The sequence below is a fragment of the Cololabis saira genome, chromosome 1 (assembly GCF_033807715.1).
Source record: "Cololabis saira isolate AMF1-May2022 chromosome 1, fColSai1.1, whole genome shotgun sequence".
Lineage (NCBI taxonomy): Eukaryota > Metazoa > Chordata > Actinopteri > Beloniformes > Belonidae > Cololabis > Cololabis saira.
In genome coordinates this window covers 33,068,787-33,090,175 of record NC_084587.1, presented here as the reverse complement: position 1 = coordinate 33,090,175, position 21,389 = coordinate 33,068,787, and the positions used below count along the sequence as shown (strand labels likewise).

The window sequence follows — 21,389 nt, the reverse complement described above, 5'->3', positions numbered from 1 at the left end:
AGCATTAAAAAATGCAAAAATAAAAAGGCTGCAAAGAAAACAACTCAATTCAAAAGCTGTGATTTGCTGTGTCATAAAAAAACATCATTATTCTCTCAAATAAAAATGCAAGACTGTTAAGTAAACGTCTCTCACTGTGCCTTTCAGTGAAGACAGCTGGGACATGGCAGACGGGGACACGGAGGACAGAGATTGGCCGGAGCTACTGAGTGACGTGTCGGTGGTGGGAGGGGCGGGACACGGCGCAGGGATGCCCCGGCTGAAGAGGGGTCAGGGGAGCCGACACCTGGGGGTCGACATGACCTTCGGCCCTGATGAGGAGAAGGGTGCTGACCAGCACAACAAATACTTCACCTCATCTGGTAACCAAAGCAAGAAGGCAGTTTATGTAAAGATAGACACAGTTGCACAAATTAGGTGTAAAAATGTGTCTAAACCCAAGACGTGTACGAATTTTAAGTTTCAATGGTCTTATTGACTAACTTTAAATAGCTGAAGCTGTTGTGAGTTGGCGGAAAAAAAATATGTTGACCTTATTTCACTTTTCTTTTTTTTCATATTGTGGCTGTTTTGGTGAAAAATGAATGAAAAAAAATGAATTCACATAGACGTGGGCACTGCTTATTTATTGGGAATGTAAATGTGCTTCATGAATATTACATACTAAAGTGACATCATGAATATTACATACTAAAGTGACATCATGCTGCTTTCCCCTGGTAGATGAGGATCTTATCAAGCACATACTGGCAGACGGGCAGAACTTCTTTCCCCAGGCGGATGAAAGTGAGATGGCCGACCTGTAAGTTGCTTCTCCAAAACTGAATTTTCACCAAACAAGCTCACCGCAATCAGTTGGAGCATTTAAATAATTGCTCGGATTGAAGTTGTTGTCATGGCTTGTGCTTCAGGTCAAGTATTTTTGGAGATAAGACTGAAGTGATTCTCCTTCAAAAGCTCAGCGACCCCCTTCCTCTCGAATCTCTCCGAAGGGACCCGCCGAAAACGGCTTTCATCTCCAATACAGGTGTGTTTGTGTGTTTATTTTAATTTCTTAAAATATCATCAGAGCGATATGTTATTATTTAAAGCATTTGTGATTTTTTTTTTTTTTTTATTTATGAAAATTTTTTGCAAGGACTGAACAGGAATCGGCTAGTTAATGTTCAATTAGTTTTATTTAATAAAATGAATTATACAAAAATTGGTTACTTATGAGCACAGTGAAAGAAAATAATAAGGTTATTAATTGTATGAAAAAAACAAACAAAAGAAAAAAAGGTTTAAAGGAACAGTTCCAGAGTAAAAAAAAAGAGTAGTTTTAACTGAGAACGAACTTTGAATTTGCAGCTAAATGTAATTTTAGCACCTGTTAAAATATACAGATATTTTGAGACTCAAGACTTTAATTCCTCTTAATTAATAGTAGGGTTAGCTTCATGGAAGCAGAGGCCATGATCTCCAGCTATTGGGACATTGGATAGTCGACTTATACAGACTTTAAAAGGCCGGCGGAAACCTGGAGTAGATGTCAGGGGAGGCACTGCCTCTACAAACCTTTTTATACACTCTTTACCATGTAATAAAAGACAAATAGTTAAATGGTTTTTAAGGGGAATTAGTGAAAGTTAAAGAAAGATTTTTACTCTTGTTTGCTTATGATGTATCTTAAAAGGATCGAAGTTTTGTTAACCATGTATATACAGCTAAAATGAAATTAATTCTCAAGGCAAATTATATTTTGTAAAATCAGTGTGTATTTCTCTTTTCTTATGCTTGTAACCTAGGATCAGGTTTTACTCTTCAACAATATACAAAGTATAAAAAGAGTATTGAGCATTTTATTGGAAAAAAGCTTTATTCCTTAAGTTTTGCCTTTGAGTAAAGTCTCATGGACGAATACTTTTCTCTTTTAAAAGTCTGGTAAAATAGGTCCCTATCCTTGGCCACCCTCTTCGTAGACAACATAGCTTACCAGACAATGGTGAAAAGAAAAAAAAGGTGTATATTTCTTGTGTTGAGAAGATTTTTTTAATACTTTGAAGGTTTTTTGAGACGTTTATTTTCCACGTAGATTATTTGCAACTGTATTTTGGTGGTTGTTTTGCTCTTATGGAGGATAAGGGACACATCAACTAGCTTATTGTCGTCTGACAAGCTCTATAACCCTCATTACACAAAGAGCTTTTGTGTAATGATGGTGTTTTGGCTTTTTTTGATCAAGGTCTTTTTACTCTGTTTTATAATGAGGGTGTTTTTGATCATTTCTGAAAGAAAGATGAGTCTCGTGGCAGCTACACCTTTTCAAAAAAGTGAGCTCTGTATGGACAAATTTGTGGCAAAGCCATTGTAGTTGTTTTTTCAATGGAAATCAGCCTCTGCTCCCTAAATGTGCGAATCAAGCCTTTGTTGTCTCAGAAAAAGTAAACTGAGAAGTCTTATTTGTAGTTCACATCTTACAGCTCTTTATCAGTGAGACCAGTTGTGTTGATGATGTCTGTTGTATTGGTGACGTCTGTCGTATTGACAGAAACTGTCAGTGCTGTCTGTTGTCTATTTTTAAATCTTTCTTTTTTTAAACAACTGTCTGCATACATACCAAAGGTTATCGACTTAATTGAAATCGAATGTCTTTGTTGTTGTAAAAAAGATGATGTATGTGATTGACTTCCTGCCTGCAGTTGTTACGGACGTGTGCCGCCCCAGAAGGTTCCCCCCCTGGTGTGGACGCGCCGCCATGTGGGGCAGCTGGGCTGGGATCGCTCTGGCCAGCGCCGTTTCCATTTGGGCCGGCTACGGCTTCAGTGGGAGCATGGCCATGAGGTGGTTAATCTCCTGCTTTGCCAGTTTGTCGTGCTCCTGCCTGCTCTTGGAGCCGATTAAGGTACAGATGTACACATACAGACATGCCCTTCCACAGAAAAAGAGAGTAACTGGCATCCATCCCTATTAGACCATCTTTCATGCCAATCACACTTTGCTTTGCTGAATAGTTTCCATAACTAAACAAGTAAAAACGGGCATGGACAGACAGCATGGTGCCCTTAACTTAATATTGTTACTGCAAAATGTTCCATCTTTGAACATACCACGTATGTGACTTGCCAGAACCCTCCAGTTATGTCTCATCAGGCTTATCAATATGCATTTTAACACATTTCAGTCTGGCTTTTTGAGATTTTTCTGCAGGGTCTTTTCCCATGAACCTCATTATAGTTCAAACAGGGACAGAAGGTTGCGTTCAGACTGTGACCTCAGAGTTCATCTTAAATATCTTTGGATGTTTTTCTTGGCTTTTTTTTTTCTGCAGCCACATCCTGGAAGGTTAGCTACAGTCTCATGGACCGTATAGTTCCAACTGTCGTCAAAGGAATACAAATTTCTTGGAGATGTTTTTATGGCTTTTATCTTTAACATTCTAATCTATAATTTTCTTTCTGCACTCTTGAGACAGCTCTCTCCTCTGCTTGCTTTGGTCCATGTTCGGGATGGGCCTGATTCATAAAATCCTCATAAATCTGGGAGTAGATTTGCACATGCATCACGTCTTCACTAAAAACCTAATCCATATTCATGGCCGCAGGTCAGAGAAGTGGTTAGCACTGCTGCCTTACAGCAAAAAGGTTCCTGGTTCCCCGGTCCACCTGTGGACATGCCGCATTTGAAAAATAGTAAAGACAGAGAAGAAATATTTTTTATCAGTTAAATAGTTTTAACTGAAGTGGAGCAAAGAAAAACATTTTATGTAGCTTATTTTTGTGACAGGGACTGGAAAGAAGTTACTGCAGCAGACATGTAATGCCGAGTCTGTGCATTAATAATATTTACCAAGGAGATATGTTTTACCTTGAACTAAGTGCTTGAGGGCATGAAGGAGCCCAGGCACTGTTGTGCAGGACACAGCAAGCCGATGTCATTTTGCTCACCTTCGTGGGTTTATTCCAGCTGGGTGCAGCTGTTTGCTTGCTTGCACGACCGCCTCGTCTCCATGACATCGGTGCAGCTCCAGTGTCACTGCATAGGTGTCTGTCAGCACATCAACGTGATTTAATCAATCCACCAACAAACACATCTAAAGCTTAAATATGTGAAATGCTTATTATGATAAATGTGATACATTTCTAATGAATCATGTTTAAAAGTATTTCCTTGTTGTGACTATAACACTGACACTTGAAGGTTTATGCACAAATCCATTCTTACATTTAATGAGGGCCAACAACACCAAACTACACAGTGGCGAGTTTTCTACCTTTTAATCTGCTAGATGGCTGAAAAAAATATAAACGACCCTGTGATGCTAATTAAGGTTAAAAAAACAAACTTGAAATTACTAAAATGTATTGACTACTGATCATTTTTTGAGGTACCAAAAATCAGTGAAAGCTGTTTCAGAATATCCTTAAAAGATACCAACATTTTTCTCCACATCTGTCATCTCCTCTGTGGTCACATCACATTGCACGCTTTATAAGCGCCGCTGGAATAAACCTGAGACTCTCCTGTTATTTGCATCCTTTTAGCCAGACAAATTTGCATAAGATTACATTTATGAGCTTGCAGTCAATAAGCCGACTCTTCCGTACTTGCTGAGCAGCAGACAACGATGAGATGAGGTTTATAACAATCCAAATATATGTCGGAGCAGCAAGAGAGCCAGATGTTTCCCTCGGGAGTTGGTAAACACAACAAATCTGAGATGAACGCGTGTTAATCTTGGATTTAGAGCTCCAAATGAACAATGGTGCAGCTTCTGGCCAGCTGGTAAACAACAGCTTATAAATTGGGGATGTTGTTCTCGCAGTAGTCAAACATTTTAGATGTGATATAAAATCCAAAGGCTGAACAATTTCATCACTAATCCCCATCGCGCTGCGATCACGTTAAGACTGTGAAATCACAATTAAACTTTTCCAATTTTCCTGGGAGCTGACCAGTCTGGATCAGATTGTCAACTCTGCGTTAACAAAACAAAACAACTTCTTGAACTCCTTGAGTTGACGGCGTTTCCGAACGAGACAGCTGACGCAGCATTGCCGCCCTGTCGTCCGTCTCGCAGGTGTTCTGTGAAGCGGTCTACTACGCTCTCTGTGTGAGACGGCTGCGTCCAGAAGACCAGGACGTGCTGGTGGAGTTCCCTCGGGTGGAGAGAGTAGTCCAGCGGGTCACCAGGGTGAGACCGCCGCAGGGCTTTGCTCTGTCTCAAGCCCGCAACCAGGCGCGCAAGGTCCACATGCTGCACACCATGCTAAAGGTCAGTGAAGGGGAACCATCTGATGTCGCTTTGTAGCTCACTTGAAGCTCACTTTGTTGTCTGATAACAGCAATTCTTTCTCTTTTACAGAATTTCCTGCTTTACATGTTTTTCCTTTTGGTCGCCTTGCTCCTGAACTACTCTGACTCAGCCAAAGACGCTCACAGCTTGAGACTGCGGACTCAGCTGCAGCAAGCCTTACCCACACCGGAGTACCACACTATCAGCAGGTGCACATGCTGACTAAACCGTTTCAGGCTCTGTTTTTTCCCCGAGAGTTTAAAAGTAACACACAATAGTGTGTGTGCGATTTCACACCGTATTCTTGAGAGAAGTTCCTTTGTACGTTTGACATCAATATTCATAACAAATCCCCTTTTTTGTCTTTAAGCCGAGATGATGTTCTGAAGTGGCTGAATGGGTCTTTGTTGCCACGGCTACTTAATGAGCCATTACTCATGAGAGACACAGGAAGCATCTTGCTCGGCACAGTGAGACTGCGCCAGGTCCGGGACGCACAGGGTGAGCTTTTCTTGTGATTGGCTTATTATTTATATATTATTTGTGGAGAAGCTTGTTTGTTTGTGCCTTCCATTAGGGATGGGCGGTATGGACTAAAAAATGTATCACGACCATTTCTGGCATTTATCCTGATAACGATAAAAATGACGATAAAAAAAATACCAATTCAACTCCACCTTTTTAACTATAAATCTATCTCGCTCTCAGATCCGCCATGTTTGTTACACAAAAACGTCATTAACAGGAATTTATCCTTCCTTCCTTCCTTCCTTCCTTCCTTCCTTCCTTCCTTCCTTCCTTCCTTCCTTCCTTCCTTCCTACCTTCCTTCCTTCCTCCATCTTCCTTCCTTCTTTCCTTCCTCCATCCTCTTTCCTTCCTTCCTTCCTTCCTTCCTTCCTTCCTTCCTTCCTTCCTTCCTTCCTTCCTCTTTCCTTCCTTCCTCCATCTTCCTTCCTTCTTTCCTTCCTTCCTTCCTTCCTTCCTCTTTCCTTCCTTCCTCCATATTCCTTCCTTCCTTCTTTCCTTCCTCCATCCTCTTTCCTTCCTCCATCCTCTTTCCTTCCTTCCTTCCTTCCTTCCTTCCTTCCTTCCTTCCTTCCTTCCTTCCTTCCTCTTTCCTTCCTTCCTCCATCTTCCTTCCTTCCTTCTTTCCTTCCTCCATCCTCTTTCCTTCCACCATCCTCTTTCCTTCCTTCCTTCCTTCCTTCCTTCCTTCCTTCCTTCCTTCCTTCCTTCCTTCCTTCCTTCCTTCCTTCCTTCACGTACGTTGTGCGTGGATTTAACGCAGAACCATAAATCAGGTTTTGCACAAAAACGTCATCAACGGGAATTTATCGTTTTTACCGCGAGATGACAAATTCTTACCGTGGGGAAATTTTTTCACAGTATATCGTGAACGATAAAATATCGCCCATTCCTACCTTCCATACATTTCAAAGACACTAAGCCAGTTGTGTTGTATTTTAGCTTGAAAGGTTTGATCAGATTGTAATCTGGTTGGTTTGTTTTGCCTTTGCCAGGCGGGTTCAGGGCGATATCTCCTCGGGGAAAGAGCTGGGTTACCACTCCGACTGCAGGCAATGGGAATGTCTCCGTTTCTGGTGCTATTGATGCAGATCGGTAAGTGGACAGATTTTAAAATCCGCCTTTAAACTCGCTTTAAAGCTCACATTCTGTATATTTTTAACATCTGCTGTTGTTTCTTTCTTTTTCCCTTTTGTGTGTCATCCCACGTGTTTTCCTAGGGTGTGGCATCGGGGTGAGATGGGGACGTACAACAGCAGAGATGTGGTTCACCAGCTGAACAGAAGCCTGGACGAGGCCTCTTCCTCCCTGCAGCAGCTGCAGCAGCTGCACTGGCTCAGCCACAGGTACTTACCACCAACCAACAGGGTGAAAACAGGGGAAAAAAGACTTGGAAAGTTCACGTTATAGTACATAAAAGAAACAAAAGTATTTGTTAATCTAATATCAGTAGGAAACTCTAGGAAACCGTTCCACAGAGTAGATTATACTACGAGGGAGAGGAAACTGGGCTCAATGTGCATGATTTCGTCATAATTGTAGGAGAACTGAAGCATGCTCATGGGTTTAAAACTGGATTTGAATCCTTGTACGTCTGACGTGCTTTTGCCCTGCAGCTTTTAGTTATTATTAAGCTGCAAATTAAATTTAGTTAAAAAGGAAAAAGAAAAACAGAAAACTAAACGGAAAAGAATCTGGTCTTATTTATAAGAGAAAAAACCTCTTCAGTCATAATGAAGCCATTACAGGCATTTATTCAACTAACTCACTTTTTTTTTTTCTCATGTGACATAAAATGACAAGTCTTAGAAATGCTCAGCTTAAAGAATATATCTAAAACATCTAAAAACTGGAAATGTTCCCAGGACTCGTGGCGTGTCCGTGGAGTTCTCCCTCTACAACATCAACACAAACCTGCTGGCCGTCTTCTCCTTCTTGTTTGAGTTTCCGGTGTCCGAGCGTGCCCAGTCCAGCCTGGATCTTGTTGTCTTCACTCTGTGGCCAGTTACAGGCTTGGATCTACAACTTCTTCTCTCGGTAATCCCTGGAAACCAATGTTAGATTGTAAATAAGAACTAACACTGCACCCCCACCCCCCCTAAGATGCAACTATAACCAAATCCTGTTTTCCAGATGGTTCTGCTGGCGTTGGTGTTGTATTTCCTGGTGCGGGGAGTCCTGGGTTTTCTCAGTGAAGGTTACGGCTACCTCCTGTCCGTTTGGAGGTTCTTGGGTATCTGTAAATTATGTCTGGCAGCGTCTGTGTGTGGGCTACACCTGAGCCGCTCCGTCATGGCCGCACAGCTGTGGGCGTCGTTCCTGAAGCACCCGCGGGACGTCTTCACAGACTTCTCCCCCCTGGCCAGGCAGAGCCAACTGTACACCATCGTGTCTGCCACGCTATTGTTCATACTGGTGCTCAAGGTAAGAGAGAGATATCACAGTTACAGTCATCACATCTCCCGTCGTGTGCTTGTAATTCTTGGACCGGGGCTTTATCAGTAATAAAAACTGACTGCAGGAGAGGGAAAACCCACAGATTATTCAACTGTGAGATGGTCACAAAACCCCATGAAAATTGGGAAAGGCATTAATTTAAATCTCATTACAAATATTGCAGGTGTAAATTATGATTTCTCTGTGCTGTACAGCTTTATTATTGTCTACTCAGCTTTTATACGCATTCAACACATTTCTGGCATGCATGCAAATGTTTAAAAGAATAAATAGTCATGGAAAATGAAGCATATAGCATTCAAATTCTAAAGTACATATGCTAGTATTAATTCAGCTAAATGGAGGCGGCCCTATGCGAGGAGAAGTTATGGTAGTTAATTGATCTGAAGCGTTCAGGAGTGAGTTGATACAATGCCAAAAATGAAGGCATGTTTGCTGAAAATCAAGTAGAGCTTATTAGGACAAACGCCTCATACCATCTGCAAGCGCTGTGGTGAACGGGTGATGGTTTGGGGTTGTTTTGAATACCAAATCTTTTAAAGGAACACTCCTGTGTTAAAACAGGCCTGGTAAGATGAGTGACATTCGTTCAGGACTAAAACGACTCAAATCTAGGAAGTTTTGAGTGAGAACAGAATAAAAGTTGGTAGCACTCGGTGCAGTCGAACTTCAGCACAATATTTTACTGTTTTAAGCCTCTGACAAGACTCACAAAGACTGACACTTTTATCTACTGACGCTTCCATTTCCTCTTTTCTTGTCAATATATTTGCACTGATTCACTGTGTCATGAAAGCAGATCTGGGAACTCTCCACCGTTGGCATCTATTGACATTAGTTTGGTAGTTGATCTATACAAACTTAACGTGGCAGATACTGGAAGGAGATGTCAGGGAAGGCACTGCCTGTACAAACAGTCCTTTTCATACACTTTTCTCTCTTTGCACTCACAAAGATAAGATTATCTCGGTTTGTCTGCAAAGACCCTATCCATATCATCACTTCAGTTTTGTGAGCCTTGTCAGAGGCTTAAAGTAGAATTTTGTTCTGTTTGGCACTTGCCCCCAGAGTTGCCGTTAACTTCTTTCTGCAAACATATCCTTCTAACTCAAAACCTTGTTGATTCACATCACTTCGGTCCCTAAAGAAAGTTCTGTTTCATTCCTTCCAGACTGCCAGTGGCAGTAAACAGAGTGGATATGTCTCCTCGCGCTCCGCGCAGGTCGAGATTTAATAACAACAGTGTCACGTGAGTGACGTGTAGGCTACCTGTGCGTCTATAAATACCGCCCGGTAGACTACATCCGGCCTCTTGAATCTTCTCGCTGTTAACCTGACGTACATCGCTGGTTAATCGCTCCGTAGATCCGTGTTTCGGATCTATATTTTCTGCAGGTTCGGGGAGGTAAGCTCAACTCTGGTTGGTGGTGTTTGACAGCCTGCCTGTGACTCTTGGTCGGAGCGCACGTTGTGCCCTCTAAGGCTGTGGCTGTCAAGCCATCTTACCTCTCCCTTTCTCCATCGGGAGGATCCGAGCGCCCGTGTGTCGGGCTGGCTCGCTTCCCAGCCACACAAACGGTCTTGAATTGTTTGTGCTGAGCTGATTCCTCCACATGCTAGATGTCCCAGCCGCGTTCAGTGGTCCGCCCACTGCTCTCGTCTGTTGGTTCCTAGCCTGGCTTGGTGAGTATTTTTTACTTAAGCTTTAAAAAAAAAAATATATATATATATATAAATTTAAAAAAATATATATATATATTTAAAAAAAAAAAAAAAAAAAAAAAAAAAAAAGCTAGTCCAGAGGTTCCGGACGCGTTCTGTGGCGGCCACAGTTCTCGCTTGGATTGCCTGGCTCCACACTGAATTGTTTGGATTAAGAACAGTGGTGTGAGGAGTCTGTTAGATGTTCTGATCGAGTCTCGGTTCTCGCCCAGATTTCCTAACTTGACCCTTTTATTTTTTGGAGGAAGCGATGATGGCTTGTACATCATGTGGCACTCTACTGTTGGTAGAGGATGGCCATGAATTGTGCCCCCAGTGTCTGGGGGTGGGGCACCTGAGGGAGGCCCTCTCCGACCCCTGCATCAACTGCAGCATTTTGCCGCTCTCGGTGAGAGAGGACCGGCTGCGTCAGGTGGAAGGCCTCCTCTTTAGGAGCGACCTCCCACCCTCTGGGCCCGCTCATGTCAGTGCAGGTTCCCGCAAAAAGCACCGGGACAAGCGCAGAGCGGGGCCCCATGACGAGCGCAGTGGCCCTACGCAGAAGAAGGCGAAGGATGCTCCCTCACGCAGTGAGATGGAGGATTTACGGGCTGAACTGGAGCAGCTTAAGGCCTTAGTGAGGGAGCGGGCTCTGCCCTCCCCATCTCTGGCGGTCCCCTGGGAGTCAGATTGTGGAGACGATGCTATGTCTACCAGGGCTTCGAACTCCATGTTTCAAGGCCGTGACAGTGTGTTTAGCTCTGGCGAGTATCCCTCCCCTGAGCTGCCGTGTCTGGTGGTTGACCCAGCTAGCATACAGGCAGAGGCTGGCTCGGAGACATCCCTCAGGAGCTCTGGGAGCACTGAGCTGGGAGAGGGCCCCTGCCCTTTGCAGGCAACACTGCGTGCGGCCCTGGCTAAGGTCGGGTTGGATGATGCGCCCGCTGCCCAACCGGCGAGCAACCCATTCTTTCGCCGGACTCCTGTAGCCCCGCCCTTTGATGTCCCGCCCTCGCCTGCTTTTTTGCAGGAGCTGCGGCGCTGCTGGGCAGATCCAAAGGCGTTTGCCTACCATGGCAAGGATGCGAGGACTTTGGCCTCCATGCGCCAGGCGGAGCAACATGGCCTGGTTCACATGCCTCCCGTGGACCCGTGTATCGCCTCACTGGTCCTTTCACCAGATGAGGCGCTCAAAGATAAGGCCCGCTGTCCTAGGCCTCAGTGCCGGGTAACGGATAGCCTTCTCTCGACGGCTTATGATGCGGCAGGCCGCATGGCTCGCATTGGGAACTCCCTCTCCGTGCTCCTCCTCGCCCAGTCCCAGATGTTGCAGTCGGAGCATGAGGGCGGGGAGTTGGGTGACACTAACGACGCTGCGCTCCAAGCCTTCGGGCTGATGACCAGAGAGCTTGGCCGCCTGATGTCCACCCTGGTGGTGACGCGGCGTCAGGTGTGGCTGGCGCAGGCACCCATGTCTGATGATTGCAGGCAGACGCTACGGAAGCTTCCGGTAGTGCCGGGCCAGTTGTTTGGGCCAGAGGCAGAACAGGCGTTGGAGCGCAGGAAGCAGTCGGGTCAGGCATCAGAGGCCTGGGGTCGTCGGAGTGCGAGCATGGGACCCCCAGCTCAGCACTCCAGGAGACGGGGCGCACAAGACCTGCGCCGCTCACATCCCCCGAGCCCCCCTCCGCAGCCCTGGCAGCACAGCCGGGTTGCTGGGGGTGGTGGGCGTCAGCCCAGGGGCGCACACCCTCCACCTCGCCGGTCTCAGCGGGTGCAGGGGCAACACCAGCGTCCCCCCAAACCCCCAAATAATCCTCGAGGCACTCTATGAGGGCCTCGGGCCGGCGGTGGGCAGGTTTTCACATCAGCACCTGGCCTATTGGGCAGCCCATTCTCCAGATGTATGGGTTTTGAGAACACTGTCCCAGGGCTACAGGTTGCAGTTCCGCCGCCGGCCCCCACCACCCTCCGGGGTCAGGGAAACCTCGGTCAGAGACCGCGGGAGGGCCCTGTGTTTGTCACAGGAGATAGCCAAACTCTTGGACAAAAAGGCCATCACAAGAGTTCACCCACATACACAGAGCAGTGGGTTTTACTCAACATACTTCCTCATTCCGAAGAAAGACACTTCTCTTCGGCCTGTGCTGGACCTTCGGGGTCTGAACCAGTACCTGAAGGTCCTCCCATTTCGGATGCTGCGTACACGCGACGTCCTTCAATCTGTCACTCCAGGGGAGTGGTTCACCTCCATAGACCTCAAGGACGCCTACTTTCACGTCCCAATACACCCAGACCACAGACGGTTTCTCAGTTTTGCCTTTCAAGGCCACGCCTACCAGTTCACCGTCCTGCCTTTCGGCCTGTCCCTGGCTCCTCGCATCTTCACCAGATGCATGAGGGCGGCCTTGACATCGCTATGCCTGTCGGGGGTAAAGATTCTCCCATATCTGGACGACTGGCTTATATGCGCCCCCTCGCTCCAGGAGGCGGAGCTGATGACATCCAGGGTCCTCACACATATCGAGGCTCTGGGCATGTCGGTAAATTGGGAGAAGAGCTTGTTGCGTCCTACGCAGCAGACCACCTTCATTGGCCTGTCCCTCGATTCCGTATCGATGCAGGCACGCCTTACTGCAGAGCGGGCAGAGCGGATTCAGGACCTGCTACGGTCCTTCCGCCTCGGGATGAGGTTGCCCGTCCACGCATGGCTCCGACTGCTGGGGATGCTGTCGGCGGCCTCGGCTGTGACACCTCTGGGGCTGCTGCACCTGCGCCCCCTGCAGATGTGGTTCAACAGCCTCCAGATGGACCCTCGCCTTCACAGGTGGGTCAAGGTCAAGGTTACACACCAGTGCCTTATTCATCTCCACCGGTGGCGGGACAGCACCTTTCTATTGCATGGTGTTCCTCTCGGCTCAGTCCCTTCGAGGCGAGAGGTGGTGACAACAGATGCCTCACCTCAGGGTTGGGGTGCGGTATGGCAGAAGAGGTCAGTCCAGGGGGTTTGGGGCCCTCTGTGGCGGGGACGGCACATCAATGTCCTAGAACTCCGGACTGTCTACTTGGCGCTGAGGCACTTCTTGCCCTTTCTCAGGGGCAAGCATGTCCTCGTCCGGACAGACAACACTTCGACAGTGTTTCATGTCAACCACCAGGGGGGTACCAGGTCGCTGGACTCCCTGAGCGAGGCCCGGAGGTTGTGGATGTGGGCTCATCCTCAATTGGCCTCCTTGAGGGCAATGCACCTCCCTGGCAGAGCCAACGTGGTGGCGGATTCCCTCTCACGCCGGCAGCTGCCCCCAGGGGACTGGCGGTTGCACCCCCAGGTGGTGCGAATGATTTGGGATCGATACGGGGAAGCCCGTGTGGATCTGTTCGCCTCGGAGTGTACGACTCATTGTCCACTGTGGTTCTCCTTGGCAGAGACCAGTGCCCCGCTCGGGATGGACGCTCTCGCCAACACTTGGCCGAGAGGCCTCCTTTATGCGTTCCCTCCGATTCCCCTGGTGATGCCCACGCTTCACAGGGTGAGATTATCGGGTCACAGGGTCCTCCTGGTGGCGCCCAAGTGGCCCTCGAGGATTTGGTTCTCCACGCTCCTCAGCCTGTTGGACGGGGAGCCTTGGCAGCTCCCAGTACGGTCGGACCTCCTGTCCCAGCTGGGCGGGGAGGTATGGCATCCCTCTCCGAGCCTCCTTCAACTCTGGGCCTGGCCGTTGAGAGGGAAGGGTCATTCTTGACGCACCTTGAGCCCTCGGTATGTGAGACCTTGCAGAATGCTAGAGCTCCTTCCACAAGAAGGGTGTATTCGCATTGCTGGGCCGCTTTCTCCTCCTGGTGCAGGGACGGGGGTTTTGACCCGATCTCCTGTCCGTTACAAATTGTACTGCGGTACCTGCAGTATCTGTTTGAGGCGGGCCGGGCGGCCTCGACCTTGAAGGTGCACGTAGCGGCTATTTCTGTCCACCATGGCCACATCGATGGTAGACCAGTTGGTGCGCATTACTGGGTGGCACAGTTTCTGCGGGGTGCCAGGAGACTGCGCCCCCCCAGAGTGCAGCGTGCAGCAGCATGGGACCTGCCGCTGGTCCTGCAGGCCTTGGGCGAGGCACCCTTTGAGCCTATGGCAGGGGGGTCCTTGAGGACGACGTCATGGAAGACCGCCTTTCTGTTGGCTGTTACGTCTGCCAAGCGTGTGAGCGAGCTCCATGCCCTTTCAGTCAGTCCTACGTGCCTTCGGTGGAAGGCAGACAGCTCAGGAGTGACCCTGTGGCCAAATGTCGCTTTCCTGCCAAAGGTGTTACCCCCTGACCATGCCAATCAGGCCATAGAGTTGGCAGCATACCATCCTCCCCCGTTTGAGTCCCGGCTGGAGGAGCGGGCTAATTTGCTGTGCCCAGTCCGGGCGTTGCGGCTCTACCTTCAGGCAACACAGAGCTTTCGACGCTCTGAGCAGTTGTTTGTGTGCTACAGGGGGGCGCACAAGGGCCGTGCCCTGTCGAAGCAACGTCTCTCCCACTGGATTGTTGAAGCAATCAAACAGGCTTATGACGTGGCAGGTAGACCTGCCCCTTCAGGCGTTGTCTGTCATTCCACCAGGGGTGTGGCCACTTCCTGGGCGGCAATGAGAGGGGTACCGTTGTCTGAGATCTGTGCAGCGGCATCCTGGACGGTGCCGTGCACCTTCTCCAGGTTCTATCGCCTTAACGTGGCCTCTGGGTCCACGCTGGCTTCGGCCGTTCTGCCTTTGGCTTCTGCGGCTGACCACTAGGTGGGTGTTGTTCCTCGTGACAGTGCTGGTATGAGTCATCCACTCTGTTTACTGCCACTGGCAGTCTGGAAGGAATGAAACAGAGTTACGGATGTAACTATGGTTCTGTGAATTCCTGGATGACTGCCAGTCACACCGGTCACTCCGAACTTCCTGCGAGAAGATTCTGGGAGGCCGGATGTAGTCTACCGGGCGGTATTTATAGACGCACAGGTAGCCTACACGTCACTCACGTGACACTGTTGTTATTAAATCTCGACCTGCGCGGAGCGCAAGGAGACATATCCACTCTGTTTACTGCCACTGGCAGTCATCCAGGAATTCACAGAACCATAGTTACATCCGTAACTTACGTTTATTCTCCTCAGTATATAATCTCAAACAACCAACAGTTAAAACAACACTTAAAAGTATGTGTATTTCAGTTACAGGGGTTAAGTTGTGGAATAGCTTGCCAGATAATCTTAAACAAAGTAAAAACATCATACAGTTTAAAAATAGTTTAAAACAGACCATGATTGGTAAATACCAACAAGATTGAGAATTATGGAATTATGCAGGTAATATTTACTGATCTTTTTGTCCTTGTTTTAGTCGGGACTATTTATTATTTATTTTTCCTTTTTTCTTTTCTTACTGGTTCTTTGTTGTTACATATGTTTTTTTTTGTGTTTTGTGCTTGCTTCTTTTTTGGGTGGAAATGCTAGAAAGCATTTGTTATAGAAAGTATAAATAATAATAATGTGAAGGTTAAAGGGTAGGCATTTATAAGCTCAGAGCTTCAGCCTATTCCTTTTCGATCCAAATGATTACACGATATGCTATGAATGAGTGTACCATATTGAGCACATGATTGAAATAAATAAATAAGTAAAGTATCTAATAGCAGACCATGGGTTGCTTTAACTCTGGGATGTCCTCTTAAGGTTTTAATTTGTAGTCAGTCATGCTTTTTTTTCCCAAATGACTATATAAATCCATGAGAGTACATAACCCCCAATGACAATTAAGTGCAGGATGCAGCTATTTTCTCTATATTAGTTCTTTTCCTCAGCTATAGTTTGGCTAAACACGTTTTTAATGTCGTCTCTGTCTGCTCTCCGTCATACAGGCGTCCCACCAGCTGCGGTTCCTGCGAGAGTGGGCTGTGTTTGGCCGGGCACTGCGACGCTCCGTGTGGGAGCTGCTGGGAGTCTCCCTGGTCCTTCTGCTGTTACTGCTGGCTTATTCACACACAGGACACCTGGTCAGAGCTTTCTCTAATCTGTTTCCACTGCTGCCTTCAGTGGCCTTCAATCTTGTCAGATTTACTGTGATACTTTCTTTTTTTGTTGGTTTGTTTTTGGACCTTAAGCTTAGATTGGCCGATAGCGCTCCATCCGTGTAGTTAGAACTATTATTCTTGAAGGCTCCGACAGCAACTCAGACCAGTTTTTCCAGCCCTGGCAAACTCAACATATAATTGTGTTACATTTAATGATCATAAGACATGAAAGTCTCTTTTGGCACATTTTACTGCATTGGAACTAAGTATGGTACATGTTTGGCACAGTGAATTTTGTCAGCATGTAGATGTGGTTCAGTTTCAATAATCGAGACCAAGGCAGTGCCTTTGTGGTAGGTCTGGGTCGTCCTGGCTGCTGAACCCGGGTCACATTCTGTCTTTTGTACTGATGAAATGGTGTGTTGTTCACCTGGAGCATTAAAGTACAGAATGGTCTAGCTCAGGGGTCGGCGAGCCGCATGCGGCTCTTTAGCGTTGAGCTAGTGGCTCCTGGAGCTTTTTCAAAAATGTTTGTTTGTTTGTTTGTTTGTTTGTTTGTTTCCCTTTTTTTCCTTCTTTTTTTCTTTTTATTCTTTTTTTTCTAATTCTTTTTCTTCCTTTTTTTCGCTTTTTCCTTTTTCTCTTTTTTTCCTTTTTTTTCTTCCTTTTTCCTTTCCATTTTAATCTCGACATTTCAACTTTTTTCTCGAAATTTTGACTTTTTTCTCGACATTTCGACCTTTTTCTCGAAGTGCATTACGAAAAAAAAGACTTTTCATTTTTTGCGGCTCCAGACATATTTGTTTTTTGTCTTTTTGGTCCAATATGGCTCTTTCAACATTTTGGGTTGCCGACCCCTGGTCTAGCTTTACCTCAGTATAGAGCTGATATCAAATCGTGGTGTCATGATTAGATATCACAGCAAAACCGTAATACCAAACTAGTGTAGCTAAGAATATTAGCTTCTGTTAGTGTGTTAGCTACATTTATCCATGAAGTTGGAAGTTGTGCAGCATTACTCCTGCTCACCCGAGTTCATCTGCGGATGCTCTCCATCAGATTTAACATTTTTCAGTTAAAATAGCATCACTCATGATTTTAGAGTTGTTCCACTTGCCACTGGAGATTATTGATGCTTTTCTACTTAAAAGGAATGAATATGCTATAGTTTAGTCGTAGAAAATGAGGCTTTTTCGACAGCGAACCTTGAATGCTGTATAATCATGATAAATCTCCAGTGCTTTCTTATTGTCTGATTTTACGGAAATGTTTTTGTCTCCTCCGTATCTTTCACTCCAGCTCTTCCACTCGGTGCTGGACGGCTACGGCAGTGTGATGTCCGCCTGTCTGTCCCTGCTGGGCGTTGGCAGACGAGGTTTGTTGGCATGGCGCCCTGCAGTGACGATGACCGGTCCCTCCAGCACCATCTCCTCATTGGTGTTCCACGTGAGCTTCGCCATACTTCGGCTGGTATTTCTGTGGTTGGTCATTTCTGTGATACTGAGAAATTACCGGCGTGCACGAGCGGAGTTGTACCGTCCTGCCGTGGATCTCCAAGACCACGAGATGGTTGAGCTCTTCCTCAGACGACTCAAAATGTGGATGGGACTCAGCCGGGCCAAGGAGGTAAACTTCTTACTTTGCATTGACACCGTTTGTGTTTTTTGAATAAATTATAAGGAGCTTAAGCAAAGATGAAACTAAAACAGCTTAAAGGAGCCGTCTGTAAGAAATGGCCAAAACTGGTACTGCAGTCACTTTCAAAATATTGTTGAGCGGCGTGTACCCTCCCCCTCCTCCCCCCGACCAGAGGTTGCCAGGTAGGCTGCAGAATGCAGCAGGAACGTAGGCTGCCATGGCTGCGATAATTAGAGCCGAACTGGCAACCCGGATGCCGAAACACTACTGACTTGGTGATTGGGAGATAGGTGGAGGGTGGAGCTTCAGACCAAAACAAAAAATGACAACATAAACATCAGTTGAGGGCTGCAACTCCTCTTTTTAAACTGGAATATCCTGGCTTGAGTGCTGTTGTCAGTGACATAAGTATTTGAAATGAACATGATTTTTAAATGTCTGTTGACATATCGGGGTCATTTTATGATTCGTTTTATTATTGCTCTTACATACAGCTCCTTTAAAGTCAGTTTCAGCTAAGATTTCTTTGCCCAAGTACTGCATCTGATTTATTTATTTATTTTATCCTCTTAGTTCCGTCACAAAGTGCGCTTCGAAGGCATGGAGCTTCCTCCGTCCCGCTCGTCCTCCACCAGCGACTGCAAGTCCCTGTGTTTGCCCCCACTGGACAGTCCAGACTCCCCACCCAGTCCAGACAGCGTCGATGCTGGATCCGAGGCGTCGTGGCGCCCGGCGTCGTCCAGCCCCTGCAGCCTGACCGAAGCCCCGGGGATCAGCCTGGGTCTGGGACTGGGCCTGGGGCTGGGCGTGGGGCTCGGCTCAGGAACCGGAGTGGGAGGAACCAGCTGGAGGGAGAGAGCGGAGACAGAAGCCTCTCTACGGAGGCTCCTCCCCACCCTGGACGCCTTGCTGCAGCAGCTTGACCGTGTCACCGTGGCAACTGAGGACGTGTACCACGTCGAGTGTAAACTGGAGCGAACCCAGAGGAAGAGGAAGCGTAAGGAGAGAAAAAGAGAAAAGGGAGATTATGGTCAGGGAGGGAGGAGTGAAGCTAAACAGAGAGGGAAGGGGGAGGACAAGGACCAGAGGGAACAAAAGACTGGAAAGGACAAACACAAGGGAAGCAGGAAGGGTAAAAAGACAGAGAAAAGTGAACTTTCAAAAGAATCCTGGAGCAGTCCCGGTAACACCAGAAAGACTCCTGCAGCCACACCTGTTCCTTTTTTAAAGCCGAAGCCAGCGACGGCCTCTGTGCATCCTCCCACCCCACAATCTTCACTGAAATGTTCAGTCAGCGCTGCTCCGCCCTCCCCACTCACAGGTAAATGTGCCACTGACCTTCACCCTCTGCCGGTGTCATCATCAAGCACTCTGCCACCCAGAACACCCACTGCCCCGTCAAGCGTGCGTGCGCCTGTCACTTCCATGCCACCTACCCCTGGATCAACGCCCATTTCCAGAGACTGGGATCCTCTCAGTGACAGAGACGCCCTCCCCTACTCGAGTCCGTTCAATCACCCAGCTCACACTGCCACAATCCCCAAGCGTAAGAGGAAACGGAAACCGCCCCCTCTCAAAAATAAGGTGCACCCAACTTAGATGGACACTGACAAGGACACCCCCAAACTCTGGACTTGGCACGAAAAGGACGAAAGATATGAAAGGGGAGGCAGAAAAACGTGTGTGAAATGTTGGGTTAAGGACGAGAAGGGACCGGGACAGCTGGTTTGGTACCCGGACGCCCCTCTCTAAACCCAGAAGCAGAGAAATGAATGGATGACAAAGTACAAGACGAATAAGAATTGTTGTTTGGGGTGATGATAGACCGCTGGAGAGCAGTTAACATGAGAGCTCTGAAAACTGGTCAACATGTTCAACTTGACTCTCAAAAAAAAACAAAAACGGTGCAGGTCACCAGATGGTTAAGTCAGAGGTGAAAGAAAAAAAAAGCATTGTTCAGCTCTCAACTCTCCAAAAAACGGACCTATGTCCCCATGTGACCCCGGAGGCCACGTGTAATCGTCGACAGGAGCACAAAGACGTGCTCACCAGTTGAACTTGCAAACTGAAAGCAAATCTTGCAATCAGCATTTTTGTATGTCTTTGAAAACCATGATCTGTGTTATATTGTCCGTCTACCTGTTGTTATATATATATTTTCATATTTTGTGTCCTACGAACCCAAAGTTGCCTGCAGACACACTCGGATATACGCACATGCAGGTATACAGTCGTATATATAAACACTGTAGACGTGTATCAGCAAATGGAAATATGTTGTACGCTTCAGCCCTCTGAGAAAAAGGGAAATGCACACATGCACAAAAATGTAACGCTGCTGGGATTCCAGCGGGCGCTCTTCAGGATAAAAGTGTCTTCCCGTCAGACGTGTGGGAGTTGTGAAAGAGAGATGCGACCTAGAGGGACGAAATCAAGTAAATACAAAAGGATGTAGTAAGTGGTAACAGAATAAGCAACCAAATGTGTCTGATGGTATTTGATTGTAGATAGAAGATGAGGAAATCTGAATGATTTGTCTTCATGTAAACTGTTTCTAATATTTACACGGTTTCTCCCTTTATAAAGCTATAACGACTCCCAGTCTGTTTATATCTCCTAAATGTTTTAATGTCTTGTATGTTTGTGTGTGTGTCGTGTTTATGAGGGAGATTTAAAAGCACTTTTGTCTGATTCCTTTTTGTTATGGTGTTGTGTAAAATAATAAGCTGAGCATCCAAACCAAAAGAAAAAGCTTCACTCGTTCTGTATCTTAACCGCAGGTGTTGCCAAAGCTTTCACATCATTTATGCCAAGTATTTTTTTATTTTTATTTTTGTACTTGCACTTTATTCTGTAATGGAGCTTGAGATTGAACACCATATTTAACTGTGTCAGTTTGTGTCATTACTGCTACATTAAAGAAACATTCCTGACAGTATTACCACAGCGTTGTTGAAGCAGTACCAAGCTGGTTGGGGTTTTTTTTGTTTTTTTTGCTTTCATCCACCCTTTATGTTGTTGTTTTTGTACAAGCGCACTTCCTTCGTCCAATAGACAGATCTCAGGGAACCCGGTCTTGCTTTATAACTTAAAGTCCACTAAAATCAGAACTGGTTGCAAAAATAAATGTTTCCAGTAACAGAAAAATTACACCCTGGAATTTTTGAAAAAGGGAACAGTACTTCATTGTGTTTGCCTTGCTTTTTTTTTTTCTTTTAAGTATACAATGTCAAGTGCCTATTTACTATTTAATCATATTGTATGTTAATACACCATATGATTTGTTTTTTTTTTAAATGTTATCAAAGTTTTCTTCCTATCAGTTTTCTCCCCTGTATGTACATTTCTGTATATATTTGCGCCTATGATGTATATATTTTTGCGACATACACATAGATCAAGCACTGGTGTTGCAAACTTGAGTTTTACACTTCTCTGGTCTAACTAAGAGGCCAACAGCCAAAGCTATTAATTAGTTTGCCAACACAAGAGACAATTAAAAACCGCAAGCTCAGACGTTAACAGCCCATCTAGCAGCCTTATATTCCTCTTCAGTGTAAAACAGCATTGTGCCTAAGGCAACTTTTGTCTTCTTTTCTTCTGTTGTGTACTTTTTGTTTGTCTTTTTTTTTAATCCCATCTTTATTCTGCTTTTGTAGCACTTCTCATGCTTTTGCACTTGACAAAGTCAAATAAAGATTTTGACAGCTAAACTCTGAAAAAGGAAGTGATTTATGTAAAATATCCCCACTAT

General features: G+C 46.2%; 1 protein-coding gene across 1 annotated transcript in view; it reads left to right on the top strand.

The window, feature by feature from the left end:
• pkd1a (polycystic kidney disease 1a) overlaps window positions 1–21,187 on the top strand; it is a 99,689-nt gene extending 78,502 nt beyond the window's left edge. The window contains exons 43-56 of the mRNA XM_061720665.1: window positions 148–362; window positions 724–802; window positions 912–1,027; window positions 2,682–2,884; window positions 5,060–5,254; window positions 5,345–5,484; window positions 5,646–5,776; window positions 6,797–6,896; window positions 7,022–7,147; window positions 7,667–7,838; window positions 7,935–8,225; window positions 15,845–15,979; window positions 17,297–17,623; window positions 18,209–21,187. Coding sequence (XP_061576649.1) covers window positions 148–362; window positions 724–802; window positions 912–1,027; window positions 2,682–2,884; window positions 5,060–5,254; window positions 5,345–5,484; window positions 5,646–5,776; window positions 6,797–6,896; window positions 7,022–7,147; window positions 7,667–7,838; window positions 7,935–8,225; window positions 15,845–15,979; window positions 17,297–17,623; window positions 18,209–19,234 — 3,256 coding nt within the window. The 3' untranslated portion in view covers window positions 19,235–21,187. The remainder of the gene's footprint in view (window positions 1–147; window positions 363–723; window positions 803–911; window positions 1,028–2,681; window positions 2,885–5,059; window positions 5,255–5,344; window positions 5,485–5,645; window positions 5,777–6,796; window positions 6,897–7,021; window positions 7,148–7,666; window positions 7,839–7,934; window positions 8,226–15,844; window positions 15,980–17,296; window positions 17,624–18,208) is intronic.
• Window positions 21,188–21,389: the final 202 nt, after the last annotated feature.